The sequence below is a fragment of the Tyto alba genome, unplaced genomic scaffold (assembly GCF_018691265.1).
Source record: "Tyto alba isolate M040663 unplaced genomic scaffold, T.alba_DEE_v4.0 Super-Scaffold_13, whole genome shotgun sequence".
NCBI lineage: Eukaryota > Metazoa > Chordata > Aves > Strigiformes > Tytonidae > Tyto > Tyto alba.
Genome location: NW_024881275.1, coordinates 14373460 through 14399788, shown reverse-complemented (window position 1 = coordinate 14399788; position 26329 = coordinate 14373460). Strand labels below are relative to the sequence as shown.

The following is a 26329-nucleotide window of genomic DNA, read 5'->3' as shown; positions in this document are numbered from 1 at the left end:
ACTTCAGACAACTGTCCCACTACAGACATGTTGCCAATATTATGCTTAGTTTAACTGGAAAAAATGGGTAAGTTTTAAATCAGTGCTATGCTTTTTTAGATATGCCATACATTCAAAACACCAAGAATATAACACACACACACCACTTCACCGTTCAGACATAGCAAATATCCTAAATCTTACCATATTGTAATCTCTAATCACTTCTGCCATATCTGTATTGGTGTTAAGTATATCCACAACCTGAAATGAGACAGAATTCCAATCTGCTATTGCTCTCCCTTTTTTTTTAATTGCACAGAAAAAAGTTAGACAAATATGCAGCAACTCACAAAGTGCTCATGAAAACAGAGAAATTTTATGTTATTGCAAATGGAAAAACCATTATTGGGAATCTGAACAGATTACATGTAGTTTTCAGAAGTAATCATCATTATATGTAGCTGTACAAAACTCATAAAATTATGCAGCAGTAATTTCTTAAACCCATATGCAACTGCTTCTCCTAATATAAAAGTGTATAGTACACTTTTTAATATTTTCCTTAGTTTCCCTCATTTTCCTTTACAATAACCGAATAAAAGACAGTATTAACCAGTACATTTTTACAGAGTAATGTCAATAAAAAAGACAAAAAAGAAGCATACCATATTGTAGTCTGCTAGCTGACCCTGAAATTCTTTGATTTCACCAGCTAAAGCCTCTGCCCTAAAAACAAAACAAAAAGTCAAACTTAAGGTGAAAAGATTCGTATATGTAAAAATAAAATAATGATTAAAAGATTTAACGGATCCTTGAAGCCTGCACAATACCCAAGAATATTCTTGTAACTGAGAAAGTTAGCACTGCATTAGCTGCAATACACCTCACCTTTTTTCATATGACAAATAGACAGACTTCTCTTGCTTATACATTCCTACTTCTTCCTGCAGCTTGTTAATTTCTGTTGTGAGTTCATTTGTTTTGCTTCTGCAAAAAAATAAACAAAGAAGAATCAATAACATATGAATGTACAACTAAAGCACAGATAGAACAGAAATTTTATTTTACTACAGGAGATATGCAATTAATATCTCTTTCTCACACTGCACCGTGTTTCAAAGAAGATCTGGATAAGTGAGGAAAAAACCAGTTCTATCAGATACAACTGTTAAGTAGTTGTTAGAAAACCTGGATATGAGATGAAAGGTTTAACTAGATTTTTGTCTCTGCCAGTGAAACAGATGTGAACTATTCTCAAATGATCAGGAAAAAAAAAAAAAAACATAGTATCATTTCTCAGAATGTGGTTATCATCCAGATTTGAAAGGACATCTTTTAGGACTGATTAATCAATACTACAATATGATCAACTGACAAAGTAGGCTATGCAATACGGTTTCTGCAAGGCTTTACCTTTGTCAGTGTTAGCTCAATGTATAATCCAAGTAAACCACCTGAAACATACACTAAAAAGTGCTTAGTTTGTGATGCTTCTTTCTTATAAATGAAGCTATCAGACCTATCAAGTGTTACAGGTGAAAGCTCAAAATCACTGACCCTTCTTTTACCAATGCTAGGGGAGTGTGTTTAACTTAGCAAGCTTAGTAACAAAAAGTCAAAGGAATCTACTTGTAGTTGGACATAAGCATAAAATTCCCTTCCTCCTACAAACTATATGCAAAAAGACCTTATCCCTTATAACAAGCCCAGTTTCGTTATAAGTGAACACCACTTATCCCCATAAAACCTTCTGCAGTTTGAATGTGTTGTTAAGACATACCTCAACAGTCCCAGGTAGTATGTTTTATCCATTATCTGTCTCTGTGGACCTGCCAAAGGAGAGTAAGAAGACATTTTGTTAGAGAAAAACAAATTTTGATGAACTGTAAATTATGAAAACAATCCGCAGAATTTGCAGGCAGAAAACTGCCACCTTCTCAATGTTCCTAAATAGATTTTACCTCATTAAAACAAATGAGGGCAGAAATTCACTTCAGACTGTTGTGAAGATAATCACTACTTTTTCAGCTATATAAATACTTACTATCTATCACAGTATTTTAATTGTTCTGCAGTGATGGTAGAAGACACAATGTATCTTGTTCTATTCTTCTGAACAATTTTTAAAGATAGCTCAGGTACAGAAAAGCCTTTGTCTTCTGCCAAGAGCGAAGAAAATTAGAGGGATGTTTTAAGCTTCCTTTCTGCTACTCCTATTAATCATAGCTATTCACTCTGCAATTTATACAGCAATGAAAAGTTTTCATTTAAAAACTTAAATACTCCTTTAAAATGTTTGCAGACACTTTGATAGCTCATTTCAGTAAAAAATACCTTTCATTGCAGTTTTCATTCCACTTAATCCCTGTTGAGTAACTGGACGGTCTGCAACTTTAATCTGAGATGATAAGACTCCGGTAGTTGAAGAACCACGAGAACCAGGTCTTGATGTACTAGGAGGCATCTATTAAAAAAACAAAACACAAAACTCAGAGCTCTGAACTATGAATTTATTACCCTTATGCAATTGTCAAAGCAATTAAAAATTTAAGTTAATCTTTATACTGTTCCTATAAGAATCTTCTAGCATACACATCTCTTCAGGAAAGCAAAGCTTAAGTCAAATGTCTGCTACAGATGGGTAACATTACTTTTGAGCAGCTGCTCGTTGTTCTCTCTGCCTGAAACATTAATGCTATTAAGGTCTCCCAGATAAACTCTTTATACAAGACCTCCTTGACTATTTTCAGTCAAAATTAGAAAATGAAATTATCTACAAAATTTAAATCTTAAAATTTTTCCCGAGAAACTATCACTCCAGTCATGGTACTAAAAAAAAAATCACCAAAATAATGGATAAAGATCTAAATATATCACAGTTAATTTTAAATTTTTTTAACATACCCCTGTTCCTATTCTGGTTGCTGATGGAGTCCTTGACGAAGAGGTAGGCCTTGTGGTCAACCCCATTCCTGCTCTTGAAGAAGGACGAGCTATTGAAGGTCTGTGACTGCTGGCCATATTTGCTCCTTTGTGAACTTCTCTCTGGGAAGGATAGAAATAGTCCTTTAATTTGCACAAGCTCTTTAAAACCACCAGATATCAACTATTTAAAGCTTAATTCTCCCCAGTATTAAAAGTTAAGTTTTCTTTAGAAATCTGCAAAGCACTTGCTTACTGGAACAGCATGGTATGATACAGAGACAGCGCTCAGAAATGACCACAGAAGGTCCATGAGTAAGTCGAGACACTAGTCCCTTTTCGGTGGTTTGTCAGTCCTCAGTTTGCACTGCTAAACAGGTAACTCCTGCTAATTCTTGTCGACATTTATTGTTTCAGCATCTGCCCACAGAATTCAAGTCTCTCATGAAACAAACTGGAAGCGAACCGCTGTTGCAAACACCCATCTGGGTTATCCGTGGGCAGTCCTTCAGGCATCACCGGTCACCAACGCAAACCCAGACTGCGCTACCCCCGATAAACCCTGGCAGCTTCCACCAGCCCCCTGAGGATCTCCTCCCCAGCCGCAGCACACAAGACAGCTTTTCGAGCGCCGAAGCCGCCAGGCAGCTGCTCGGAGGGGCCTGTCAGAGGGTGATACTGCCGGCCATGACCTGCAGCGGCAGGCAGCACCCCTGTATCCCCCGCGGCGATGAAAACCCGCCCCCAGAAAAGCTGGGGGCGCCTGGAGCCGGGGAGATGGCCGCGCCAGGGTCCCCTGCTACAGAGCCGGGAACCCCCGCGGAGCCGCGGACAGGCGCGGGCCCCGCTTCTTCCCGGGCGGCAGCAGTTCCCCCTCACACCCCGCCGCCACTCACCGCGCTCCCAAGCCGCCATCAAACACCCGCCGGACACGGCGCGGTATCGCGGCAACGGCCCCAGCGCCGCGCCCGGCTCTCGCGAGACTCCGCTCCGCCAAGGGGCCACATCCCACAGCGGCCGGCGGAGACTACGCGGCCCCGCCCCGTGGTGCGGTGCCCGCCCGGATGGACGCCGCGTCTCCCGCCCTGGCCGGCGACGCCTTTTCCGGCGCGGTGCTTGGCGCTTTCCGGTAGCGGCGGCGGCGGCGGCGCTGGGCGTAGTTGCTGTGTCAGGACAGCCGGGCGGCCTCTCGCCATGGCGGGCGAGGGCGGCGCGTACCGGCTCCGCTGCTCGCTGCTGGGGCACGGGCAGGACGTGCGGGGCCTGACCCCCGGCTTCTTCCCTCAGGGCGGTTTCGTGTCCGTCTCCCGGGACCGAACCGCGCGGCTCTGGGCTCCTGACGGGTGAGTGCCGGGCTGCGGCCCGGGCTGGTCCCCGCCGTTCCGTCCGCGCCGGCGGGGGCCGGGGGCGGGTTGTTTGTGGCCGTGGGGTCCGTTCGCGGGCGGCGTTCTGGGTTCGCGAACAGCCGAGGCGTTGCCCGCTTTTGGGGACGGCTGTCTTTGCTCAGACAGTTGACTGGATGTTGATGTTTTCAGCGTGCTTTGCAGGCGCTATTATGTCTATAGATCGGGGCGTCTGTTTTTCTCCGGGTGATAGCGGTGTTGTTTCCACCTCGTGATGTTCAGTATCAAAGCAGTTTTGATAGATAGCAGTGCCGCATTTCTGACAGTAAGGCGGTATGCTTTGAATATTTTTCAAGAATTCTTTTTCTCGCCCTTGATAACCAGACTTGAACGTAAAATGGAAGACGAACCAAAAACTACACAGAAAAGTTAAATACACGAAGACATTGGAAAAGGAAAAAAGAAAAACCCACATTATTATTTTCTCTGCTATTCATGTTGTACAGAGTTGTGTCCTACTGGATTTGTCTGGTTGAATTCACTCAGTGAATTTTTCAGCATATTATTGTGACCAGAAGAGCTACTGCTAAGCAATGTGAACAGGAGATGGTGGAGATGTAGGGTATTGTAGGAAGGCACAGGACGTATCTCCTCACCTGTCTATAGCTTCAAATTGTGAACTGTATTCTGAAGCTGCTAGGCATGGGTATTCTTTCCACTGCGTTCCAGTGAAACAGAAATACCTGGCAAATTTGCCAGAATGCTCGCTTGAGTGTTTAAATTATCCCTGTAGCTCTGCAGTTGAAGGGGGGAAGACTAATCTCATTAAGTGCACTTTGTTGAGTCTCATCACAAGGGGAAGAACTTGTTAAATTGCACAAAAATTTATTGCAGGAAAGGAAGTCTAATTCTAAGCCATAATTTTTGAGGGCTGTACATGAGACATGAGTAACTTAGCCAGAGTCACAGCACTGGTAATGATTATCCCTCTCTGCTTTGAAGACTGGGGTTACTGTATACAGGGTTCAGTGGGTAATCAAGCTGCTGTATGTAACTTTTGTTATTTAAATTTTACACAAAGATATGTTACCTTCATTTGTTCTCTGTATCTTCAGCAGGGAAGATGTTTCAGAATTTAGAAGAGTATCATTATTTTGCTACATACTGCAAGCATTAGAGTATGAAGGATGACAGTGTGATATGATAAGTTACGGGGATTTTTTTTGGAGGGGTGGGGAACAAACATGGAAAGGCAAAAAAAACCAAACTAGACCAACACCACAACAACCACAACCCACACATTTATTGTGTGGGGATAAGTAACTTTTTCCAGTTAGTGCTATATCTATTGATGCTGGATCACGATGAAGAAATAAGAGTGCTGCTTGAATCAGTTATAATCTGGCTATTAAACCTCTACAGTGCTCCTAATTAAGAGTCAGTGAACTGATTTGGCAGGCAGTAAACTTTCTTAATTTCCATGTGCAGTTATTTTAGGCTGTATTGGGATACATATTTGAGTCTTGAGACAGCAAAAAATTTCATAAAGTCAAAGTGTAACTCCATCTGATCAAATTGGGCATAGTTTTTGCCAATCAGCAAGGAAAACCAAAACTAAGTTCTTCCAGGCCTACTGTTACTGAAAAACAAGTGGAAAGCTCTAAATATTGCTTATTGGGTTGGAATGCTGGAACATAATTTTTCTCTTAGCTTTTTAATTCTTTCTAGGTCATCATATTTATTCAGCACAATGCAAGCATAGTTATTAATTCAAGAGTTGGAGTATGAAACACCTGTTGTAATTCAGTGCCTCAAATAAGTACTGTTTCTGTCATGACTCTCAACTGATTGTCGTATATGTTTAGTTTTAACAGGGGTTTTACTGAAATGCACTGTATGAGTGGCCACTCAAATTTTGTATCTTGTGTGTGCATCATACCTCCAAGTGACCTCTATCCTCGTGGGCTGATTGCAACTGGTGGCAATGATCATAATATTTGCATTTTCACAGTTGATAACCCAGCTCCTCTTTACATCCTTAAGGGTCATAAGAACACAGGTATGTAGTCATTTTAATTTGGAGTTTGTTGCGTAAAAGTTAATGTGATTTGATAGAGCAAAAATAAAAATTGAGTTTTGTAACTTCAACTTCATTTTTGATATTTAGCATAGCAAACTACTTCATTATGGTCTCTGCAAAGAGGATTTTATAATCTCAGTTTGTGCAGTGACAGTTCATTGCAAGGGCTTCCAAGTTTACACTGAAGAATGCTTAAGCTTTTACTGAATATGTGAACACATGGCAATTTACAGAATGCTTATGCTTTTGCTAAGAGTTGCATTTTTAAGAAACACTTAATTTAGTTCTCTGTGTATTAAGTTTTATGTCAAAGCTGATATAAGAATAGAAAGTCAACTTCTAAATAAACAAATCTTCACTGCCCATTTTGTTACCTAGATGGGGAACTAATACTAATTGGTGTGTTAAATACACAGTAAAGGCTAAAAGCTCACTGCAGAAATGTAGTCACTGTTTAGTCAGGTCAGTGCAACATGTGACATATTAAGCCAATTTTGTATACCTTTTCTTCAGCTATATAATAAAATATTCAGCAATTTTCATATTAACATCCTAAGTTTTTGTGAGCTGATCTAATTGTTAATAGACCTTTGAACGGTCTAATCATGTAATTATAGGATGTCAAAAATAGACATTTCAAGTTGTGGATGTTTTGTGGCTTCTTTTAGCTGTGTTAAGCAATGGCCGTGGATATACTTTTGAAAATACTTTGGACTGCTAAACAGCACCTAAAATTTATTTTTGTATTAAAAACCTCTTGGCTTTCTCTGACAAAGAAAATAATGTCACTCTGCAAGGAGGCATAGAATGGCTTATGTACTTTATCAGAAACCTGGGAGGGATGATTAGTTAAAACAACATGTGACATGCTCCCTCCAGATGTGTAAAAGGGGATGAGGTGTTGTAGAGAAGTTAGATTCCCCTACACAAAAGCATTTGGACCAATTTTTATGATCATGTAAAACATTAAAACACATAAAGTTACATTAATTGTAAAATCTGTTTTAAAGTGGTGAAAAAGCAGGGCATGACAAGTGACAGGGGCATAATACTGTCCAGTTCTCTCTGTGGAGTCACAGAAGCAAGAAGTATAAGGCCATACTTTCCTTTTATGAATGAGTAGATCGATAGGGTATTCTCTGTTTGACTTAGCTATTCTTGTAAATTTATTAGTAAACCTCATTAGCACCATGTGTTTTCAGTTTTATACCCGTGCATTACTTGAGTATTTCCAGATTAGCTTTTTGATAAATCTTTGTCACCACAATTTCTTGGTAGCAGTATTTTGCCTTCCAAGATGATGATCTAAGTATTTTTTCTATGAAATCTTGCTTCGTGAGGACATAAACTAATACATGTTGATGAAATCTTGGCTTTCTCTGTTATCTGAAAACCTTTGCATTAATTTTGTTTTGGCTAGTTACCTTATCTGCTTGTTGACATATTTGTTCTTTGGCTGTTTTGGCCGGGATAATTTTATTCCTAGTAGCTGGTACAGTGCTGTGTTTTGAATTTAGTGCAAGAATAATGTTGATAATACACTGATATTTTAGTTATTGCTAAGTAGTGCTTTTCCTAAGTTAAGGATTTTTTAGTTTCTCATGTTGTGCCAGCTAGCAGGTATGCAAGAAGCTATGAGGGAGCATGACCAGGACAGCTGTCCTGAACTAGCCAAAGGGACAAAGAGGAAGTCGGGTAAGAATGCCAGGAGGCCTGCATGAATGAACAAGGAGGTCCTGGACAAACTCAGACACGAAAAGGAAGCCTGCGGAGGCTGGAAGAAAGGACAGGTAGCCTGGGAGGAATACAGAGAATCTGTCCGAGCAGCCGGGGTTCACGTCAGGAAGGCCAAAGCCCTGACATACTTAAATCTGATCAGGGACATCAAGGGCAACACGAAAAGCTTCTATAGGTACATCAGTAGTAAAAGGAAGACTAGGGAAAATCTGGGCCCTCTCCAAAAGGAAATGGGAGACCTGGTTACCTGGGATTTGGCGAAGGCTGAAGTACTCAATGACTTTTTTGCCTCAGCCTTCACTGGCAAGTGCTCTAGCCACACTGCCCAAGTCACAGAAGGCAAAGGCAGGGAGTGGGAGAAGGAATAACCACCCACCATAGGACAAGATCAGGTTCAAGACCATCTAAGGAACCTGAAGGTACACATGTCCATGGGACCTGATGAAATGCGTTTGCAGGTCCTGAGGGAGCTGGCAGATGAAGTGGCTGAGCCACTATGCATCATATTTGAGAAGTTGTGGCAGTTTGGTGAAGTTCCTGCTGACTGGGAAAGGGGAAACACAGCCCTCATTTTTAAAGGGGAGAAAAAAAGGAAGACTTGGAGAACTACAGACCAGTCAGTCTGACCTCTGTGCCCAGCAAGATCCTCCTGGAAACTATGCTAGGGCACATGGAAAATAAGGAGGCAATTGGTGGCAGTCAGCATGGCTTCACTGAGGGCAAAACATGCCTGACAATTTTGGTGGACTTCTACAGTGGGATTACAGCGCTGGTAGATAAGGGAAGAGCACCTGATAACATCCATGTGGACTTGTGCAAAGCTTTTGACAGTGACCTGCACGACATCTTTGCCTCTAAATTGGAGAGACATGGATTTGATGGATGGGCCACTCAGTGGATAAGCAACTGGCTGGATAGTTGCACTCAGAGTTGTGGTCAATGGCTCACTGTCCCAAGTGGAGACCAACAATGAATGTTTTTTTTCAATTCTCCTTTGCATCCCACAGGGAGTGGGGGAGGAGTGAGTGAACAGCTGCATAGTGCTTAGTTGCTGGCTTGGGTTAAAACTGTGGCAATATTCTAGTCTGAGGAGAAGAGTTCTGGTACTAAGAGGAATTTCAAAATATGAATGGCAAAAAGATGTGAAGTTTTGTAATCTAAAATGAAGAGAGTTTTAAACAGCTCCTTTCTAGGTTGCAGTGCAACTACAGTTCCACTTAATTCTTTCTCAAACTCCTCAACGTTAAATATGCTACTAATACCAAGTAAATCTCCTTAAAAAAATCTTTTTAAGTTGATGACATAAGATTGGTGGCAATGCAGGAAACTTGTCAGTGCTGATTTGAACATTTGTTCCAGTTTGCAGCCTCTCCTCTGGGAAATTTGGCACATTATTAAGTGGATCATGGGATGCAACAGCCAAAGTCTGGTTGAATGACAGATGTATGATGACATTGCAGGTATGAAGTTCTGCTATATGAGTATAAAATAGGTACCCTGAATTTGATACTGACAAGTCTAACAGTGTTGTTTTTTTGCAGGGTCACACAGCTGCAATATGGGCAGTGAAAATATTGCCTGAACAGGGACTAATGTTGACTGGTTCAGCTGACAAAACTATTAAACTGTGGAAAGCAGGCAGATGTGGAAGAACATTTACTGGTAAATGTTGCTGCAGTTGGTAGTTTCATCAGAGTCATGTGTTCTTTTAAAAAGAGAAAAAAATAAAAACCCCACAAAAATGTAGATAAATTGAACCATTTTAGGCAGGATTTTTGAAGTCTCTCAAGTTGTTTACCTAGAAATCACATCACTTTTAAAACAATTAGGGTTTTTTTTTCAGAGAATAATGAGCAATGAATTACTTTTTTTTTTTTTTTTTTTTTAACAATTGCTCTCATAATGAATATTGGTTGCCAGGATTTAGATGTGGGATAAAATGAAATGGTATATATACTGCTGCTAATGAAAAGAAAAGCTGGATTAAAAGTTTTCCTTTCTTTTATAAAGGACATGAAGATTGTGTGAGAGGTTTAGCTATTCTCAGTGAAATGGAATTCCTTTCCTGTGCTAATGATGCTAGTGTTCGAAGATGGCAAATCTCTGGGGAGTGTCTGCAGGTGTACTATGGACATACAAATTATATATACAGCATCTCTGTCTTTCCTCAATGTAAAGGTAGGATTGGTTTTGTGATTATTACCCAACATTCTTCCAAAATGAAGTGACAAGGTAGGTGTTCTGTGGAGCTGCCACAACTAAAGAACTTGGGTCGTGTTTAATTTACTTCTTTACTTTAGTGTAATCAATTAAAAAAATATTTTGACTCCAGGTCACACTTCTGGCAGAATTGCTCTAGTAGTAGGTGAGATGGAAGTTCCTGGGTTAGGCCTAATTATAAGGCTTAAATGAAACCTTGGCAAAGTGATGGGCAAAACTATGATATAGGTTGCCACCTGTATTTCAGAACTGTCGCAGAATTCTAAAATGGTAATGCATGGTTTACCAGTTTTAGACAATGTAAATTTAGATACTTCACAGAAAGTTTTTGAAGTACATTATAAATAGTTTAGGTTAAGAATTTTATGTGTGGGGCTTAATTGCATTTGTTTTTGGAATTAGGGGTTTAGAGGTTCAGAACTAACTGTTGCAAATTAAATTCCAAGTGAGTGACCTTTGCATGGTGTATGGGACACTTGAGCATTTGTTCAGCAGGTAAAGTGCATGTATATTAGTGAGTGTGTATGTCATAAATCTCTTATGCCTTAAAATTCTACACTGAGTTTATAGACTTTTCAGAGAGCTTTATGCAGATTTCCTGAAAAGGCAGGCCTATTTTACATTTGTTTCAAATTCAGATTTTTGCAAAATTGTACGAGTATAGTGTAAGATTCAAAATTGATCGAAGTTCTTTGTTTAAACTCTTGAAAGGAGGAAGGAATCTTTTCTTTGTCTTGAGCATAATTTCATTCCCTGTCTGGCTGCTTAGTCTGTAATTTATGCACTTATTTTTAAGAAGACAACTACGTGGTGACTTTCTTTTGGCTCTCTCCTTGCAATTGAGAAGTATTAAATTGTAGAAAGGTTCTTTTACTATCCTAATCTTTAGATACCCAGTTGCAGAATAGCATCTAGTATCACAATGCACTAAAAACACACCTTTTTTTTTTTTTTTTTTTTTTTTTTTTTTTTTTTTTTTTCAGATTTTGTAACTACTGGAGAGGATCGATCTCTTAGAATCTGGAAACAAGGGGAATGTGCTCAGACAATCAGACTCCCAGCTCAGTCTGTATGGTGCTGCTGTGTGTTAGACAATGGTGACATCGTAGTTGGTGCAAGGTATCCAGGTTTTACTCTCAGTGTGTCTTTAGATACAAATCTGCTAACCCTTGATAAAATTGGAAGCATCATTTTGGATATCAGTTTCATCTATATTTAAAAACACAGCCATCAGAGTGTGTAGGGGGATTAAAATTTAAACACGTGCTACGCTTCATCCAAGAAGTCATTCTTTTGTTATGTGAATCACAGAGATATTGTGAGTTCCTTTGGAATGTGGTAAGCCATGAACAGACTGAGAATGGATTTACAAGTACTCTATAGAGAACCCTTTTGATAGGCATACCCTTCCTTGATTTTAAAATTATACTACAGATATGGTTACCTGCTTAAGTCCTTCTCTGGGTGTTTTTAGCATGAGAGTGAATTACTCTTCAGAAAAATAATTGGGAGGTGTGTGAGCCGATACAGTCAGGACACAGGATCAGCCACAAAACCATGGACGAAATGCAATGAGTAAATTTATTTTCATTAACTCATGACCCTGGGGATCTCTGCAGCAGCACCCAGGCAGAGGCATGCAAGTGGGGTCATAGGCACAACAGAGCTTGGTGCTTGCTAGTGAGAAAGAGAAGAAAAAAATCTCAAACCTGCTGGTTTCACCTGTATGTTAGAGATTTTCACAGGTGTAGTTTTTCATTGTGCTTTGATCTTTCCCACATCGGGCAGGAATCTGAGGCATGTTTGATAGCATGCCTCTGCATCTAGCACAGGCCAGTATTATCTAACCGGAGATGTTCTACACATCAAGTACGCAAAACTAAACAGTTAATGTGATATATGTGTTTTTTGACACCCTAGCTGCAATTCACTTGAGCATGTTTATAATCTTCCTCACCAACTTTCTGTTATATGCCTAGAGAAGGGGTGGTTAGAAATAATGTTGGTTTCTCATGACACAGAAGTGACCATTATAATGTATGTAATAATTTTGACATTTTAAATAGTATTTCTGTTTAAATGTTTTCTCTCCATTCAGTGATGGAATTATAAGAGTGTTTACCGAGTCTTTGGAACGTACAGCAAGTGCTGAGGAGATTCAAGCTTTTGAAAATGAGCTTTCGAAAGCATCCATTGACCCTAAAACTGGTGATTTAGGAGATATTAATGCTGATGACCTTCCTGGAAAAGAACATCTTAAGGATCCTGGTAAATTACTGTACTTTTGTCATGTTAGAGATGCCTCCAAATAACAGTTGGGAGCTACTGATCTTTACACAATTTCCAAAATTAGGGCTTTGATCACTCACAGTAGAGTTTCTGAAGAAAATAATTTTGCTCTGCTATATTTTCTTTGATTCTTTTGAAAACACGACTCTAGATTAAATATATATGTATTTATTTTATTTTTATTTTTTTGGTAGATTAGAGTGGTAAAAAATATTTCTCATCTGAGATAATTTAGAAAAAGGTGGAATTCAGGATGTTGCAGTGTATTTGAGATGTTTTAGATCCGTTATGCCAGCTGTGCCACTAGTATATGAGACAGTTACGTAATTTGTAAAAGGACTACTGAATGTGGAATTTTTTCTGGAAAGAAAAATAGATGCAATTTTTATGCTTTAGCTTTCAGCTTGAAAAGTAGTTTGTCTTCATTGATTCAGTTCACACTTTCCAAGTACTCAAAAGATTACTGAGAATACAGTGGAGGCAGTGGTAGTTAAGATTACTCTTAAATAGACAAATCTGCTTTCCCAAGGTGAAGTAACCAGTGACATCAGCTCTTGCCTCTGATCAGCAAGTGGCATAAATCTTACAATCATATGAAACTTTTCCATGTTGTTAGACTGTGGGAGAATATCAGCTTTCTTGATTGACATCTCCCTGGGAAAATAGTAAACTTTGAAATACTTGACTTCTTAAGGATTGCTTTTGAAACTCAGTCTGGTGATAGATACTATTAGTGTAATTGTAAAATGCTGTTATTAACATTTCTGCTGTTCTTTTTGTGACATGTAACATTTACTTACTTCCCATGCTGTGACTTTAAAAGTTGATGAACTATCTTTTAATCTCTAAATTTGAGCACTACTTAAATACTTTTTTTCTCTCCTGAAGTAAATTGTATTCTTAAATTTGTTCAAATTCTTAAACACTCCTATCTGCAGGAACAAGAGATGGACAGACACGGCTTATTAAAGATAATGGGAAAATAGAAGCATATCAGTGGAGTGTTAGTGAAGGAAGATGGATAAAAATTGGTGATGTTGTTGGTTCTTCTGGAGCCACACAACAAACATCTGGAAAGGTTTTATTTGAAGGAAAGGTATGCAAACTTGAATTGGTTTTATTCCTTCCTAAGTAAAATGCTCAGCTTCCCATTAAAAATTTATTCCAGTCTTTGCTTAGATTTAGAAAATAGGTGTTTGGTACTTTTTTGTCTTCTTTGATCTGTTAAAATGTGGAGGTAGAAGTATAAGTACTACTTGTTTTATTACTGTTGAAACATACTTTGTAAAACAAGCAAGCCAATGGAGACAAATTAAGGTAAACTATTAGTAGAGAAATGATCAATTTCTGTAGTATTTATTGCTAATAATCTGAAAAGTTGGTTTTAACTTCCTTTCCAAAGGAAGTGAACCATATAATTTATAATGCAAGTCTTACCTAAAATAGTAAGTAGCAGCCTTTCTGTGCTCCTTTTGTATTATAACTTCTGAACAAAAGTACAAGCTGAACTAAAGATGGATAAGCTGAAAAATATTTCAGTAAAGGAAACATACACATAAAAGTCTATGTCTGGTGCCACCAGAGAAGGAATGCCTTTTGAGATACTAATTTCATCTCTCAGATGGTTTGAAGAAACCTTAGGAATTTGTTGGTTTCTAATATTAGAAGTGTGGTTTTAAGACTGAAGTGTTTTGAGGCATCCAACTGTCCTGTAGCTTTGCAGGCAGCTAGAGCTGTCTGTGAGAGTTACTTGATGCAACTGGTACTTTTTAATGCATCTGCACAAACATTATTGTGATCTGTTGTTTTAGCCTGCTCTTCATGAGAGAGAGAATTCTGGAAAACACAGTGTGTGGTTAAAGTTTTCTTTTTTCTTTTTTGGCAGCCTGTGTAGGAGAGTATTATTGATACAATCTGCAAGTAACAGTATTAAAGGTTTTTGGCTTAGCCCTGCGGGGCCATTATTAGTCTGCATTTCATACAACTTTATGTAAAAAGTTCTGACAAACTTCTAATTTGTTTTTATTTTTATTTGCTTGAAGGAGTATGACTATGTTTTCACTGTTGATGTAAATGAAAGTGGGCCTTCCTACAAACTGCCATATAACATCACTGATGATCCTTGGCTGACTGCATACAACTTCCTGCAAAAGAATGATCTAAATCCTATGTTTTTAGATCAGGTGGCCAAGTTTATTATGGACAACACTAAGGGGCATACACTGAGTACAAGTGCTGAATTTTCAGATCCATTCACAGGTAAAAATTTTGAACTTAAATGATAACATCAGTCATTCCTCCCAGATTTGTGTTACCAGCAAACTCTCTGAGGGTGCATTCTGACCCATCTTCCAGATCATTCTTAACTCTATCCCAGGTGAAACCAGGACAACTACTCATAAGCTGAACCTCGTTAATCAGTTACAAAATAAACCACTCTTATTTTGACGAGTTTCACAAAGATGAAGTTAGGAATAAATTAAAATAATTGACCTAAATCTTTTTCTTGCAATGAACTAGAAATGAGAATACATGCTAATCAGGTTCAAATGTAACTCAGAGCTACAGTTATGTGAACTTACGCACATACTTCTGACATGGCTTTGTCCAGATGCTTAATGCATATGCCCCGGAAAACAAATTTTTTGCTCTTAAATAGAGAGAATTTGTTCAGGACTGCTGCATGGATAGGATCAGGTTATTTACAATGCTCCAATAAATGGTAAGACATATTTGATGTTTGGCTTTATTTTTGAGCTGCTTCCATGTGAAAAGTACTGACACTTCAATAATATCATTCTGTGTAAAGTAGTCATTACTTTTCCTACTGTTTTACTAGGTGCTGGACGTTATGTTCCAGGCTCTTCATCTGGATCAAGTACAATACCTGCAGCAGATCCATTTACAGGTAATGTTTAATTCATAATCTGTCTTGCTAGCATTTAAGATGCATATTTTATTGCATTCAGTTGCGTTCGGCTCCAGACCGCTGTTTCTTGCAGCTCTCCATATGGGGCAGTAGTGTGGGACAGACTGATAAGGTGGACTTTGCCACTATCTAGGCATGGCCAGGTGTGTTTAGTAGAGGAGAGCCATCTGCTGCTGGGTCTGCCTCATGTCACTATGTCCTTTACAGCAGAGGAGTAAGGTCTTAAACCTTATGTTTTGTCAAACTCTCATACACAAGGCCAACACGGGAATGGGTATATTCGTAGAATTAGTTTTCTTTTTTCCTTGTCATTCCTTTTTTCTTATTACATGACTCTTATTGGTACTTTTCACCCTAATTTAGATTATAACCTTAGAATCTAACTAATTTAAAGTCCTTCTTACTAGTTTAGCAAGTCTGTTTGCAACAACATTCCAGCCCTGCTTTGTCAGACTTATTCCATCCCTGATCAGTAGTTTTTACTCCTCAAGGAGGGTCTTGTATTCACTGGTGCTAAAGTTCTGCCTGCAAAACTAGCCATGCAGTGAGTTGCTGACCCACTTGATGCATCTGTTTCTACTGTAGTATCTTTACTATGCTGGCAGCAGCAAGGAAACACCACCTGGGCCCTTCACCCTTGTCCCCAGAGCTCTCTAATCACTCTTGAAACTCTCCAGGATTTACCTGGCAATATCACTGCTGCCTGAGTAGAAGGGTAATAGCCCAAAAGTCAGGCAAGCCTAGACAGTCTCTCTGCAGCATCCTGGTCCCCAGCAGACACCAACCTACCAAAATAGCAGGTGATGTCAGTAGATGGGTAATTCTATACACTGTAGGAGGAAGCCTCCCATCACTGCAGCTTGCATTTCCCATTTTTGCAGACATGAGATGCAGTCTCAGCTGGCTCTGATGGATCTTCCATTGGGTGTTTGTCCTCACCAGTGCCAGGGCACTGTGCCTGTTCTGCAGTTGTAGATCTACAGGTGGAGCAGAAGTCTTTGTGCTGTTGCCAAAACTCACAGCTTTCAGCATTCCCCATCAGTCTTTCTCCATTTCTGTTCTACTGTGGTTTCCAGCTGTGTCTCCTCCCTTGGTTTGTCTCAGGCTGTGGTCTCTGTGGATGCAAAGGCCCTGCAGTTCCTTCACCTGAGGTCTCAGTGCCACAGAGTCCACCTCTTGCAGGAGAGGCCACTGCTGGCCCCAGGCATGGGCAGCAGTGCCCTCCCCATGGAGCTTGTCGTGGATAAAGTATCTGCTGTGCTGAGGGCCATTGCATCACTGGGTGCTGGAGACCATGCCAGAATGTCTCCCAGATGTGGGTCACTTAGCTTGTGAATGTTGTCAGCACCACCCTCACACATAATAGGCACAGATTTAATCCTTAAATTACAGGAAGAGTTGAAGACTTATTTTTCATTCATTTAGTACAGAATAACACCTTTAATAGTGATGTTTGAAAACTAGTAATTAAATACAGGTATGCATTACCTCTTTACCAGTGATGGTGTTGTCTCCATTCAGGTGCTGGTCGCTATGTTCCTGGTTCAGCATCAAATGCAGTTACTTCAACAGGTGGGTTTGATCCATATACAGGTAAGGAATCATGTCTGCCAACAAAAAGCATCTCTCATCTTTTGCTTCAGTTTTTCCTTTGACATGGATTCTATACTGATGCAAATCTGTACTTACTAGTGTCATCTTTTGAGCCTGGTCAGCAGCTAAATGCCACACAGTCGCTCACCCACCCTCCCCCCACTTGGGAATGGGGAGGGAATCGGAGGGGCAAAGGGAGACTCGCGGGTTGAGATAAAAACAGTTGAATAACAGTAACAGAACAACACGCTGACAGCAGTATCAGCGGGTGATGTACAATACAGCTGCTCACCACCCGCCGACCAACATCCACCTGCTCCGGCCAGCGATCCCCAACACAAAGGCCCCACAGCCACACCCCCGGAAGTGAGAGCCCCTCCCGGCCCACTCCTGCCTTTATATGGTGCCTTTATATGTCACATGACATGGCATATCGGCCAATCGGGGCCCATCCCTCCAGCTGTGCTCCCCCCGCCCCCGCACACAGGTGAGGGCACTGGGACCTGGGGAGCCCCTGGGGTCTCAGGGTGCTGCAGCTCCTCCCGCTGCCAGACCAACGGGAGCTCTAGGCCAGCCCCAACCAGGACAACTAGCAAGTAGACTGAGGCTGCTTATACTCTGGAAATTATTCAGACAATAGGGGATAGCAGAGCCTTCCTTTACTGCAGGAACCATGCACAGAAGCCTTAAAATATATTATAATAATCTGGTTCTGAGAAGATTTTTGGTTTCCTACTAGCTATGTTGTTGATCAAATTGATACATGTAGTTAATGGAAGATACAAAATATCAGCCACTGATTCGCTGTAATTGTAGGAAATCATTACATGCCATTATTAAAGATTTTTATTACTCCTTTTTTAAAAAGATTTCAGGCTACTGTTGCATGTGACATAACTTGGCCATATCTGCAAATCTTCTAGAATATAAAAGCTTTGCCTATTCATTAGGAAAATAATCAAAATGTAAGATTTCAGGAGCAATCTTTGTTCTAAAATGACCCTCACCATTTTAATTTCTTAACTGCAATATCCATTCCTATGAATGAGACTGTATTTAGTTCATGTAATTCATTAATCACCATTAATAATTTAAACTTGTATAGTAAATTTTTACATGTGGGAAGAACAGTTTGTGAAGGTACTGCTGTAAGTTTTAAACCTTGTGTTGTGGTTTGAGCCTGGTCGGCAGCCAGCCACCCCGCAGCCACTCACCCACCCTCCCCCCGCCGGATTTGGGAAGGGGGGAGGGAATTGGAGTGGTAAAGAGAGACTCGCAGGTTGAGATAGAAACAGTTTAATAATGGTAATAAACTGAGAACAATAATAGTAATAGAAAATATAAATGGGCAATGCACAGTGCAGTTGCTCCCCACCCGCTGACCAATACCCAGCCTGTTCCTGGCCAGCGACCCCGAGATACCAAGATCCCACAATCGCAATCCCGGAAGCGAGAGAGAGAGAGAGAGCCCCTTCCCGACCACCCCTCCTCTATATAGTGAGCATGACGTGCCATGATATGGAATATTTCACTGGCCAGTTAGGGTCACGTGCTCTGGCCGTGCTCTCCCCCTGATTCTTGTGCCCTCACACACGGGCAGGACATGAGGAGTTGGAGAGTCCTTGAAATCTCAGCAGCAGCCAAAAACATCAGTGTGCTATCAGCATTCTTCTCATACCAAACCCAAAGCTAAATCCAAAACACAGCACTATTCTAGTTACCAAAAAGGAACATTAACTCTATTCCAGCTCAAACCAGGACACCTGAATGTAAAAGTAAGATAAAGAATGACAGCTAATTGCATAAGCATTTAATTTTTAAAAAATATATTTTTATTAGTAATGTCCAGCAGGAAAGACTTACTGGTAGGATACTGTTTTATGTCAGACACTTTGGTACATGGTTGAATTTTCCATATTTCCTTTATGTAGGAATGGGTGCTTACCAATCAACTGCAGCTAAAGATGAAAATATTTATTTTCCGAAGAAGGATGCTGTCACCTTTGACCAGGCCAATCCTATGCAGATACTGGGTCAGTGTTTTAATTTCAAGGATGGTTTTCTTCTTCATCTGTTTGAAGTAACTTCACTTTTAATCTTTTAAAAAAAGCTAAGTGATTCCCCATATATTTCCTACTGTTTCTTGGTTCTGACCTTTTAAAATTGCATTCATCAATTTAATGGTGCTTGTATTTGAAGGCTTAGGAGTATGAGTAAATTTCACAATAACTATGTAATATAGAAGATCTGTTTTTTTCCCCTCAGCTTATGTCTGCTGTATTTGGCATCTTTTTTATTAAGCTGGTACATTTGAATACTGTACTACTTTTTGCCTAGATGTTGGGTATGCAGGTCATGTGCAGTCTCTTTCAGATTTTGCCATGAAAGTTTTAGTTCACCAGAGCCATACAGTGTAATCTATGAAGTTTTAAAGTTAGGCATTCTGCAGCTTCACAAGTTGCAATGGTCACTTCTATATTTAAGCAGAACACTCTGCATAATAGAAAAAGAAAAGCATGTGCAATATTTAGTAATTATACACATTTTTGGTAAATGTTATTATCAACTTGGTTTTCCCCTCTCTTTTCCCATGCTTCATTCCTATTCTATCTCTTCCTCTATATTTTTCTGTAAATGTTTCACAGAATCCCTACCCTATTTGTCACCTGTTTATTTCAGAATGTTTCTGTAGAGTGCCTTTGTGCATTTAAGGGTTCTGTAAAACTAGTTTGTGTTCACAATGTACCTGCCTTGAACATGTCCAAATTAAAATTCTTGCTTCCTTCCCTCGGCTTTATATACAGATCTTGTAAATCTTGTAGTTGTCTAGTAGTCTGGTGAAGAAATTTAAAACAAGAGATTCTGCTTTTTAGAAAAGAACATACTTTCACCTTTACCCATCTTCTTGAAGGCAAACTCCTGGCCTTGTAGTTATGGAATCATAGAATGTTTTGGGTTGGAAAGGACCTTTAAAGATTATTTAGTCCAACCCCACTGCTGTGGGCAGGGAAATCTTTCACTAGGTCAACTTGCTGAAAGCCCCACCCAACTTGATCTCAAACTCTTCTGGGCATGGGGCATTCACAGTTGCTCTGGGCAACCTGTTCCAGTGTTTTGGTTTAAAACCATTACTCCTTGTGCTGTCACTACAGGCCCTGATAAAAAGTCTCCCTGTCTTTTTTATAAGCCTCCTTTATATATTGAAAGGCCACAATAAGGTCTCCCCAGAGCCTTCTATGGGCTGAATAACCCAAATTCACTCAGCCTTTCCTCATAGGAGAGATGCTCCATTTAATTGATCGCTTTTGTGCCTCTCCTCTAGACCCACTCCAACAGGTCCATGTCTGTCTTGTGCTGGGGACCCCAGAGCTGAACACAGTACTCCAGGCAGGGTCTCGCAAGAGTGGGGAATCACCTCCCTCAACCTGCTGGCCACACTTTTTTGTTATGCAGCCCAGGATACAGTTGGGTTCTGGGCTGCAAGCGAGCACTGCAAGCTCACATCCAATTTTCAATCCCCTAGTATCCTCAAGGTCTTCACTGCAGGGCTGCTCTCAATCCATTTATCACCCAGTCTGTATTGATACTGGGAATTGCCCCAACACAGGTGCAGGACCCTGCACTTGGCCTTGTTGAACTTCATGAGGTTCACAGGGGTCCACTTCTCAAGTCTGTCATGGTGTCTCTGGGGCCTTCTGTCTGCAGTATTGCTCTCCTAAGTATTGTTCAGGTTTCATTTTCTGTTTAAAAATATCAGTCAGACTCTCCAGTCAGCCTTGTCCCGTTTCTCTGAATTTTCTTGTGCTCTGGTATTTGTTCAGGTAGAAGATAAACAATTCACAGACCAGAAATTTTTTTCTGGAGCTTGTCACTACTAAATAGATTTAGCCTCCTCTTAGTTTTGCACAGATTTTGTCCAGAATTTCCTAAGAGGGAGAATGGCAAGACTGGCTGATTTTTATTCTGCTGTTACAGCAGAACAGAGACTTTTACTTAGTCTTAAAAACTACTGCATTTCTTTATTTTTGTCTAGTATTCTTGAAGGATAACCATATTAATCACAGGCTTACTGAGTGACTTAGTTGCTTTTTTTGAAGCTTAGAATATGAAAACTAGGTTTATTGAGTTTCCTGCAGTTTTATAACAGTGCATGGTTAAACACACTTTTTAATATTGTGGCTCAAATGGGATAAATTTGAGAGCTGTATGTTTTTATTCCATAAGAGGCCTACAGTTGATTTTTGTGTATATTATAAAATTCATAAGGGTGTACCAATGTAATGCTGCCTGCCTGTGTGTTTATTGACATAGCCCTCATCAATCCTAGAAGAACCGTGATTAGCAGGTGCTTAACGCTAGATCCATTTTAAGCAAAATGCTGTACATTAAAGTAATTTTTCCAATACTTTGATTTTTAAATTACATTGAATTTTGAATGTAGGACATGATGCAGTCATATTTTGCTTATGGCACATATTTAAGTGAAAATACAAACACCATGATCACACTAATAACATATAGTTTCTTTATTGTTTCTCCTACCTAATAATAGAAAAGAGCAAAAAAGGAATCGTCTTTCAGTTATGAAAACTATCGGCCTTGCGATTATTTTCTGTATTTTTGCCTGTACGTAGCCTAAGATGTGAATTCTGAATCTTTGTTACAGTATTAGAAGGGGCTTAATAGCAATCATTGTGATGATTAAAAACTTTAAATCAGAAAATTATAAGACTGGGAAAAATAATGTTTAAAAATCTGAAGCCCTCCAAAACAATTACAGTAGTTTTAACTTTTTTGTAAAGTGCTTTTGTAGTGTTTCATTCAAGATCTGAACTTGTGAAGTTATGAAGTCAGAAAGCCATGCCTCTTCTATTGGTCTTACAGGGAAATTAAAGGAACTTAATTGCAGTGCAGTTGAAGAACATAAGCTTACAGAAGATGACTTGATAACCCTAGAAAAGTTACTGTCTGCAACATGCAATACCTCTGCAGAAACACCTACAGCACAGCAACTTCAGACTTTATGGAGAGCAGTTAACTGGCCTGAAGGTATACACTTGTAATTGTTCTTTTTTGTACCATTGTCTCATCAATAGTTCACCATGAGCCAAAAGTCTTGCTATGCTGGCTGTTACACAGACTGTGTACCAAAGAGTTTATAACCCAAGCAGAAACCAGAAGATGATGAACAGATGCTAATAGCACTGATCAGTAGCAGGGGTAATTGGCTGTCAGGTTTCGTTGCTGTCAGATCAGTAAACATAAAGGAGAAACTTGATATAAACATCAGTCATGGTTATTTCATTAGCAGGAGCATCCTCAAGAAAGAAGTGTGAGGCTTGTTTGGAAATAGAGCAAGTAAATATGAGTTTGGAGTACGAAGTTGTTTTCAAATGAGGGATGAAACTGTGGAGATAAATTAAAAAAATCTTAAAAGTAGCTCCTGTTTAATGTGGTAGAAAAGAAGTTACTGAAGCTAGGTTATGTGGTCAGAACTGCATTAGTGAAATGACATTCTGAATGAATGCAAGTGGAGGTGATATAATTTCATTTGATAAAGTATTGTTGTCAGCACTGACGGATTGGAAAGGCTATTTTGGTTGTTACCACGCATTCTGAAAAAAAAAATCTAAATATCTAAAAATATCTAAACATGCAGTTAAAAAGAACTGCTTTCTTAAAATTGCAGTTAAAGATTTATTAACAGGAAAAATGTTTTGGTATTAAAAATTCATGTTCACTATATAATATAATTCAAACTATGTTTTGCTCAGCTGAGAGCTGGTGATGGCTAATGTCTTCATACCTTTCAAACTCTTTGTATTGTACATAGCATCAGTTCTCAAGATTCAGCATATCTGCAGGAAAAACTGCTCAATAAGTAGCTAAGGAGGTTCATCTTTGATTTGGTTATACGCATGGGATACCGATACTAGACCCAAGGAGCCAGATACACTTGAAATTTGGGAAAGTCAAGGGGAGCTACTGGACAAACTCTCGGTTCAGTTTCCTTATAGTGATTTCCTGCTGATCAGTTGAGGACATTTTTTTTTTTTCTTTGCAAATTATGTCTCAGAGTTGAAGATAGTCTGAAAATCTTTTTTTCTCATTTTTTCTTTCTGAAGCAGTTTTGTAGCTAAACTAAATTGTAAGGTGGAATGAGGACAAAGGGAGATGGTGCCTGTATAGAGGTGTTCAGTCACTGAGAAACCCTCAGATACCTTTTTGAATTAGTTATCGCATTTTGTGCTTGCCTTCAGTGTTATCAATTAAAGCTTTTATGAAAGATTTTTAAGATTTTTTTTTTGCAAAGCAGTGTTCATCCTAAATTAAGGAGCATGTTTTTTGTGATTAATTGAAGTGTTACTAGAATGGGTTTGTCAATACTTGTCTTTACGAATTTCAAACAACTGGTGCTTTACCTGAATCTCTTTCTGCATGAAACTGTTACTGTCTGTTCCCAAAGCTCTAGGGGCTTAAGAAGGTCTGTATCTGAAAGAAACTCACCAGCACATTTGCACATAATGCAGTATTAATACTAAAATATCTTTTGTATTGTTTCTTAGATATTGTCTTTCCAGCCCTAGACATTCTTCGATTGTCTGTCAGGCATCCCACTGTGAATGAGAACTTCTGCAGTGAAAAGGATCATGCACAACTTATCATCCTTCTACTTAAATTTCTGAACCCTAAAGGAAAGGAAGCAAACCAGCTGTTGGCACTTAGAACTCTTTGCAACTGTTTTGTCAGCCAGGCAGGCCAGAAGCTAATGATGGAACAGAGGGATGAAATAATGACACAAACAATAGAAATGAAATTTGGCAGTAATAAGAACATCCACATTGCGCTTGCCACACTGATGTTGAACTATGCTGTATGTTTGCATAAAGTCAACAACATTGAGGGCAAAGCTCAATGTTTATCAATAATCAGCGCAATTATAGAAGTTGTTAAAGATCTTGAAGCTATTTTTAGACTGCTTGTAGCTCTTGGGACGCTAATCAGTGATGATACAAATGCTGTGCAATTAGCTAAGTCTCTTGGAGTTGACTCTCAAATAAAAAAGTATGCCTCTGTATCTGAACCGGCTAAAGTAAAGGAATGCTGTAGGTTTGTCCTTAATCTGCTGTAACTGTTTTTATTGGCACTTGGGAGACACGGTGTGTTCAGAAGAAAAAGATGCTTGTATTCCTATTTTGTGACAGACTATAAATGAGAAAATACTATGGATTAATTACACTTGATTATTTGGAAGATACAAAACAAATAAAACTTTTTACACTGTTTGTTGTTTGACTGCTTTTCTGAAGTTTATAGTGCACAGGATCTTTGCAAGAAGTCCTTCTGACATAGCTCAGATCAAAATAGATCACCAAGAAGTCAAACCATCTCAGTACTTAAAGGTCATCTAGATGGGTATGTAGGAAATGGCTGCAATTCAGTGACTGTCAACTCAGACATCCATCTCAACCACATTTCTAAGTTTCAGCACAATGAGTCTTTTTCTTCACTGTGCTTTTTGTCAGCAGAGAAGGGGCCCTGAGTGCTGTTAAGTTCAATGACACTTTTCAGAATTGTTAATATTAACCCTTGTCAAATATCCTGGTAAGGAAACAGCATTTACCTGATTTTCCATCAGGTTTTTTCCACTTCCCTTTAGAAACCTAGCAGTTTTATGGCTCTTACTGTTTTTAATCTAGAACTAGGTGGATTTTTGCAGGGTAGAATCTTTAACTGCCATATAGATGTTGTGCTTCACTAGTAAGTCAGTATCTTGTAGCTTGTAAAATGGCTTAAGCTTCTACAAAAGCTTTTCCATGACTTTTAACTTCTAATGACAGTATTCCACCAGTTGATAGCAAATGTCCTAGTCCATGTTGTAAAATATTAGATGATTTTTAAAAAAAAAGGTCATCTTGAAGAGTGGGAGAAAAATGAAAAATTCTGGTGCAGAGAAACGGTTGAGCAGCAGAAATTGGAAGATGCTTCCTCAAGGGGTGGTCAGTGCCCCAGGCCTGCCAAGTGTATAGGAAGCATTTGGACAATGCACTTAATAGTATGTTTCAACTCTTGGTCAGCCCTGAAGTGGTCAGACAGTTGGACTAGACAACTGTTGTAGGCCCCTTCCAAATGAACTACTTCATTCTAAAATGTACAAAGTGCAGTTTCATGAAGCAGCTTTAACATAATGACTGTAGCGACTGGGAAAACACTTTACAGCTATTCCAGCAGCTCCAAGATGTTCAGCTCAGAAGGGGAATGTTATTTCCTACTACTCCTGCAAATATTACACTTTGATTTAGAGTTAAGATGAAGTCAAGATTATCAATGTTCAAATTAGATTTTTCATTAGAGTAATAGAAGGGAAAATATGAAAAAAAATGGGCTTTTCTGCCACATGAGCTCTTCATCACATGACACTTGTCTGCCTCACCTGTGCCAGAGGTGAAGGATTTTGTGACCAAGATAACTGCTTTTGTTCCATCTAACTGAGCTGTCTGAATTACTATATTACTCTCAGCAAGCCTTGTTTCTCACATCCTTAGTTGCACACTTGTACTGTTAAATTTGATGAATTTCCAGATACATCCTTGCAAAACAGTCTTGATCGTGGCCTTAGTCAAAGGTTTTCTCATTTGATCCACTGCAGGTTCATGCATAAGGCAGTCCAAGAGATTATTCAGGATTTACAGTGCTTAACAATAGATCAACCCTGCCCTGGGAAAACATCTAAGAAGCTACCTTTAGGAAAAGTGTCTGTGAAATAATGTGCCTGTCTGTTGAATTTTGGTTGCCTAGTATACAATTGTTTTTGAAGTTTTAGCTTTTTAATGTCATGCTCTTTAACTGTGTTTGTACATGTGCTATATTAAGAAATCTGTACTCATATAACATTTTGGTTTTGTTATTGTGGGATTGCTCTGTTACAGATTACCTCTTTATGTGAAAACTGTAATGAATTTCCCAGACCAAAAATTAACACTTATATTAATAAACATACTCTGGCAACTCTAAGAAATGGTATATTAAGAGATATTACAAAATTCACTTAAATTTGCAGGAAATGTTGGGCCACAGCAAAAAAATCCTTCATCCAGAGACTGCAACACTACATGTTACATATACAGAGCAGGCCAGGGATAGTTGGATGGACAGCTGCTGCTACAGAATACTGTGATACCTGACTGTTCCATGGTTTGGCATTGTCTGAGAGAACAGAGGGAGTGGGGGACA

At 39.3% G+C, this 26329-nt stretch overlaps 2 protein-coding genes across 5 annotated transcripts in view; one reads left to right on the top strand and one right to left on the bottom strand.

Moving 5' to 3' along the window:
- IFT74 (intraflagellar transport 74) overlaps positions 1 to 3914 on the bottom strand; it is a 39602-nt gene extending 35688 nt beyond the window's left edge. For all 3 annotated transcript variants that reach the window (XM_033010019.2, XM_033010020.2, XM_033010021.2), the window contains exons 1-7: positions 3801 to 3914; positions 2887 to 3027; positions 2317 to 2446; positions 1763 to 1811; positions 871 to 969; positions 648 to 708; positions 184 to 243 (exon numbers count right to left, since the gene is read on the bottom strand). In XM_033010019.2, the coding sequence (XP_032865910.2) occupies positions 184 to 243; positions 648 to 708; positions 871 to 969; positions 1763 to 1811; positions 2317 to 2446; positions 2887 to 3003 (516 nt within the window). In that variant the 5' untranslated portion in view covers positions 3004 to 3027; positions 3801 to 3914. The remainder of the gene's footprint in view (positions 1 to 183; positions 244 to 647; positions 709 to 870; positions 970 to 1762; positions 1812 to 2316; positions 2447 to 2886; positions 3028 to 3800) is intronic.
- Positions 3915 to 3997: 83 nt separating this feature from the next.
- Positions 3998 to 26110, top strand: PLAA (phospholipase A2 activating protein). Of its 2 annotated transcripts, none has more exons than XM_042787609.1 (14): positions 3998 to 4247; positions 6113 to 6306; positions 9424 to 9524; positions 9606 to 9726; positions 10075 to 10242; positions 11268 to 11403; positions 12383 to 12552; positions 13512 to 13669; positions 14616 to 14832; positions 15413 to 15481; positions 17024 to 17095; positions 19027 to 19128; positions 21980 to 22144; positions 23662 to 26110. In XM_042787609.1, the coding sequence occupies exons 1-14, from the start codon at positions 4099 to 4101 to the stop codon at positions 24225 to 24227; spliced, it is 2388 nt and encodes a 795-aa protein (XP_042643543.1). In that variant the 5' UTR covers positions 3998 to 4098; the 3' UTR covers positions 24228 to 26110. The 2 variants fall into 2 exon arrangements, with proteins under 2 accessions (XP_042643543.1, XP_042643544.1); XM_042787610.1 differs by having other exon boundaries at positions 4099 to 4247; positions 17024 to 17074.
- Positions 26111 to 26329: the final 219 nt, after the last annotated feature.

Coding starts and splice junctions, on each gene's coding strand:
- PLAA (XM_042787609.1), top strand. CDS start 4,099: ATGGCGGGCGAGGGCGGCGCGTACCGGCTCCGCTGCTCGCTGCTGGGG. Junction 6,307..9,423: donor TAAGGGTCATAAGAACACAG/GTATGTAGTCAT, acceptor CATTTGTTCCAG/TTTGCAGCCTCTCCTCTGGG. Junction 17,096..19,026: donor TGGGTTTGATCCATATACAG/GTAAGGAATCAT, acceptor TCCTTTATGTAG/GAATGGGTGCTTACCAATCA.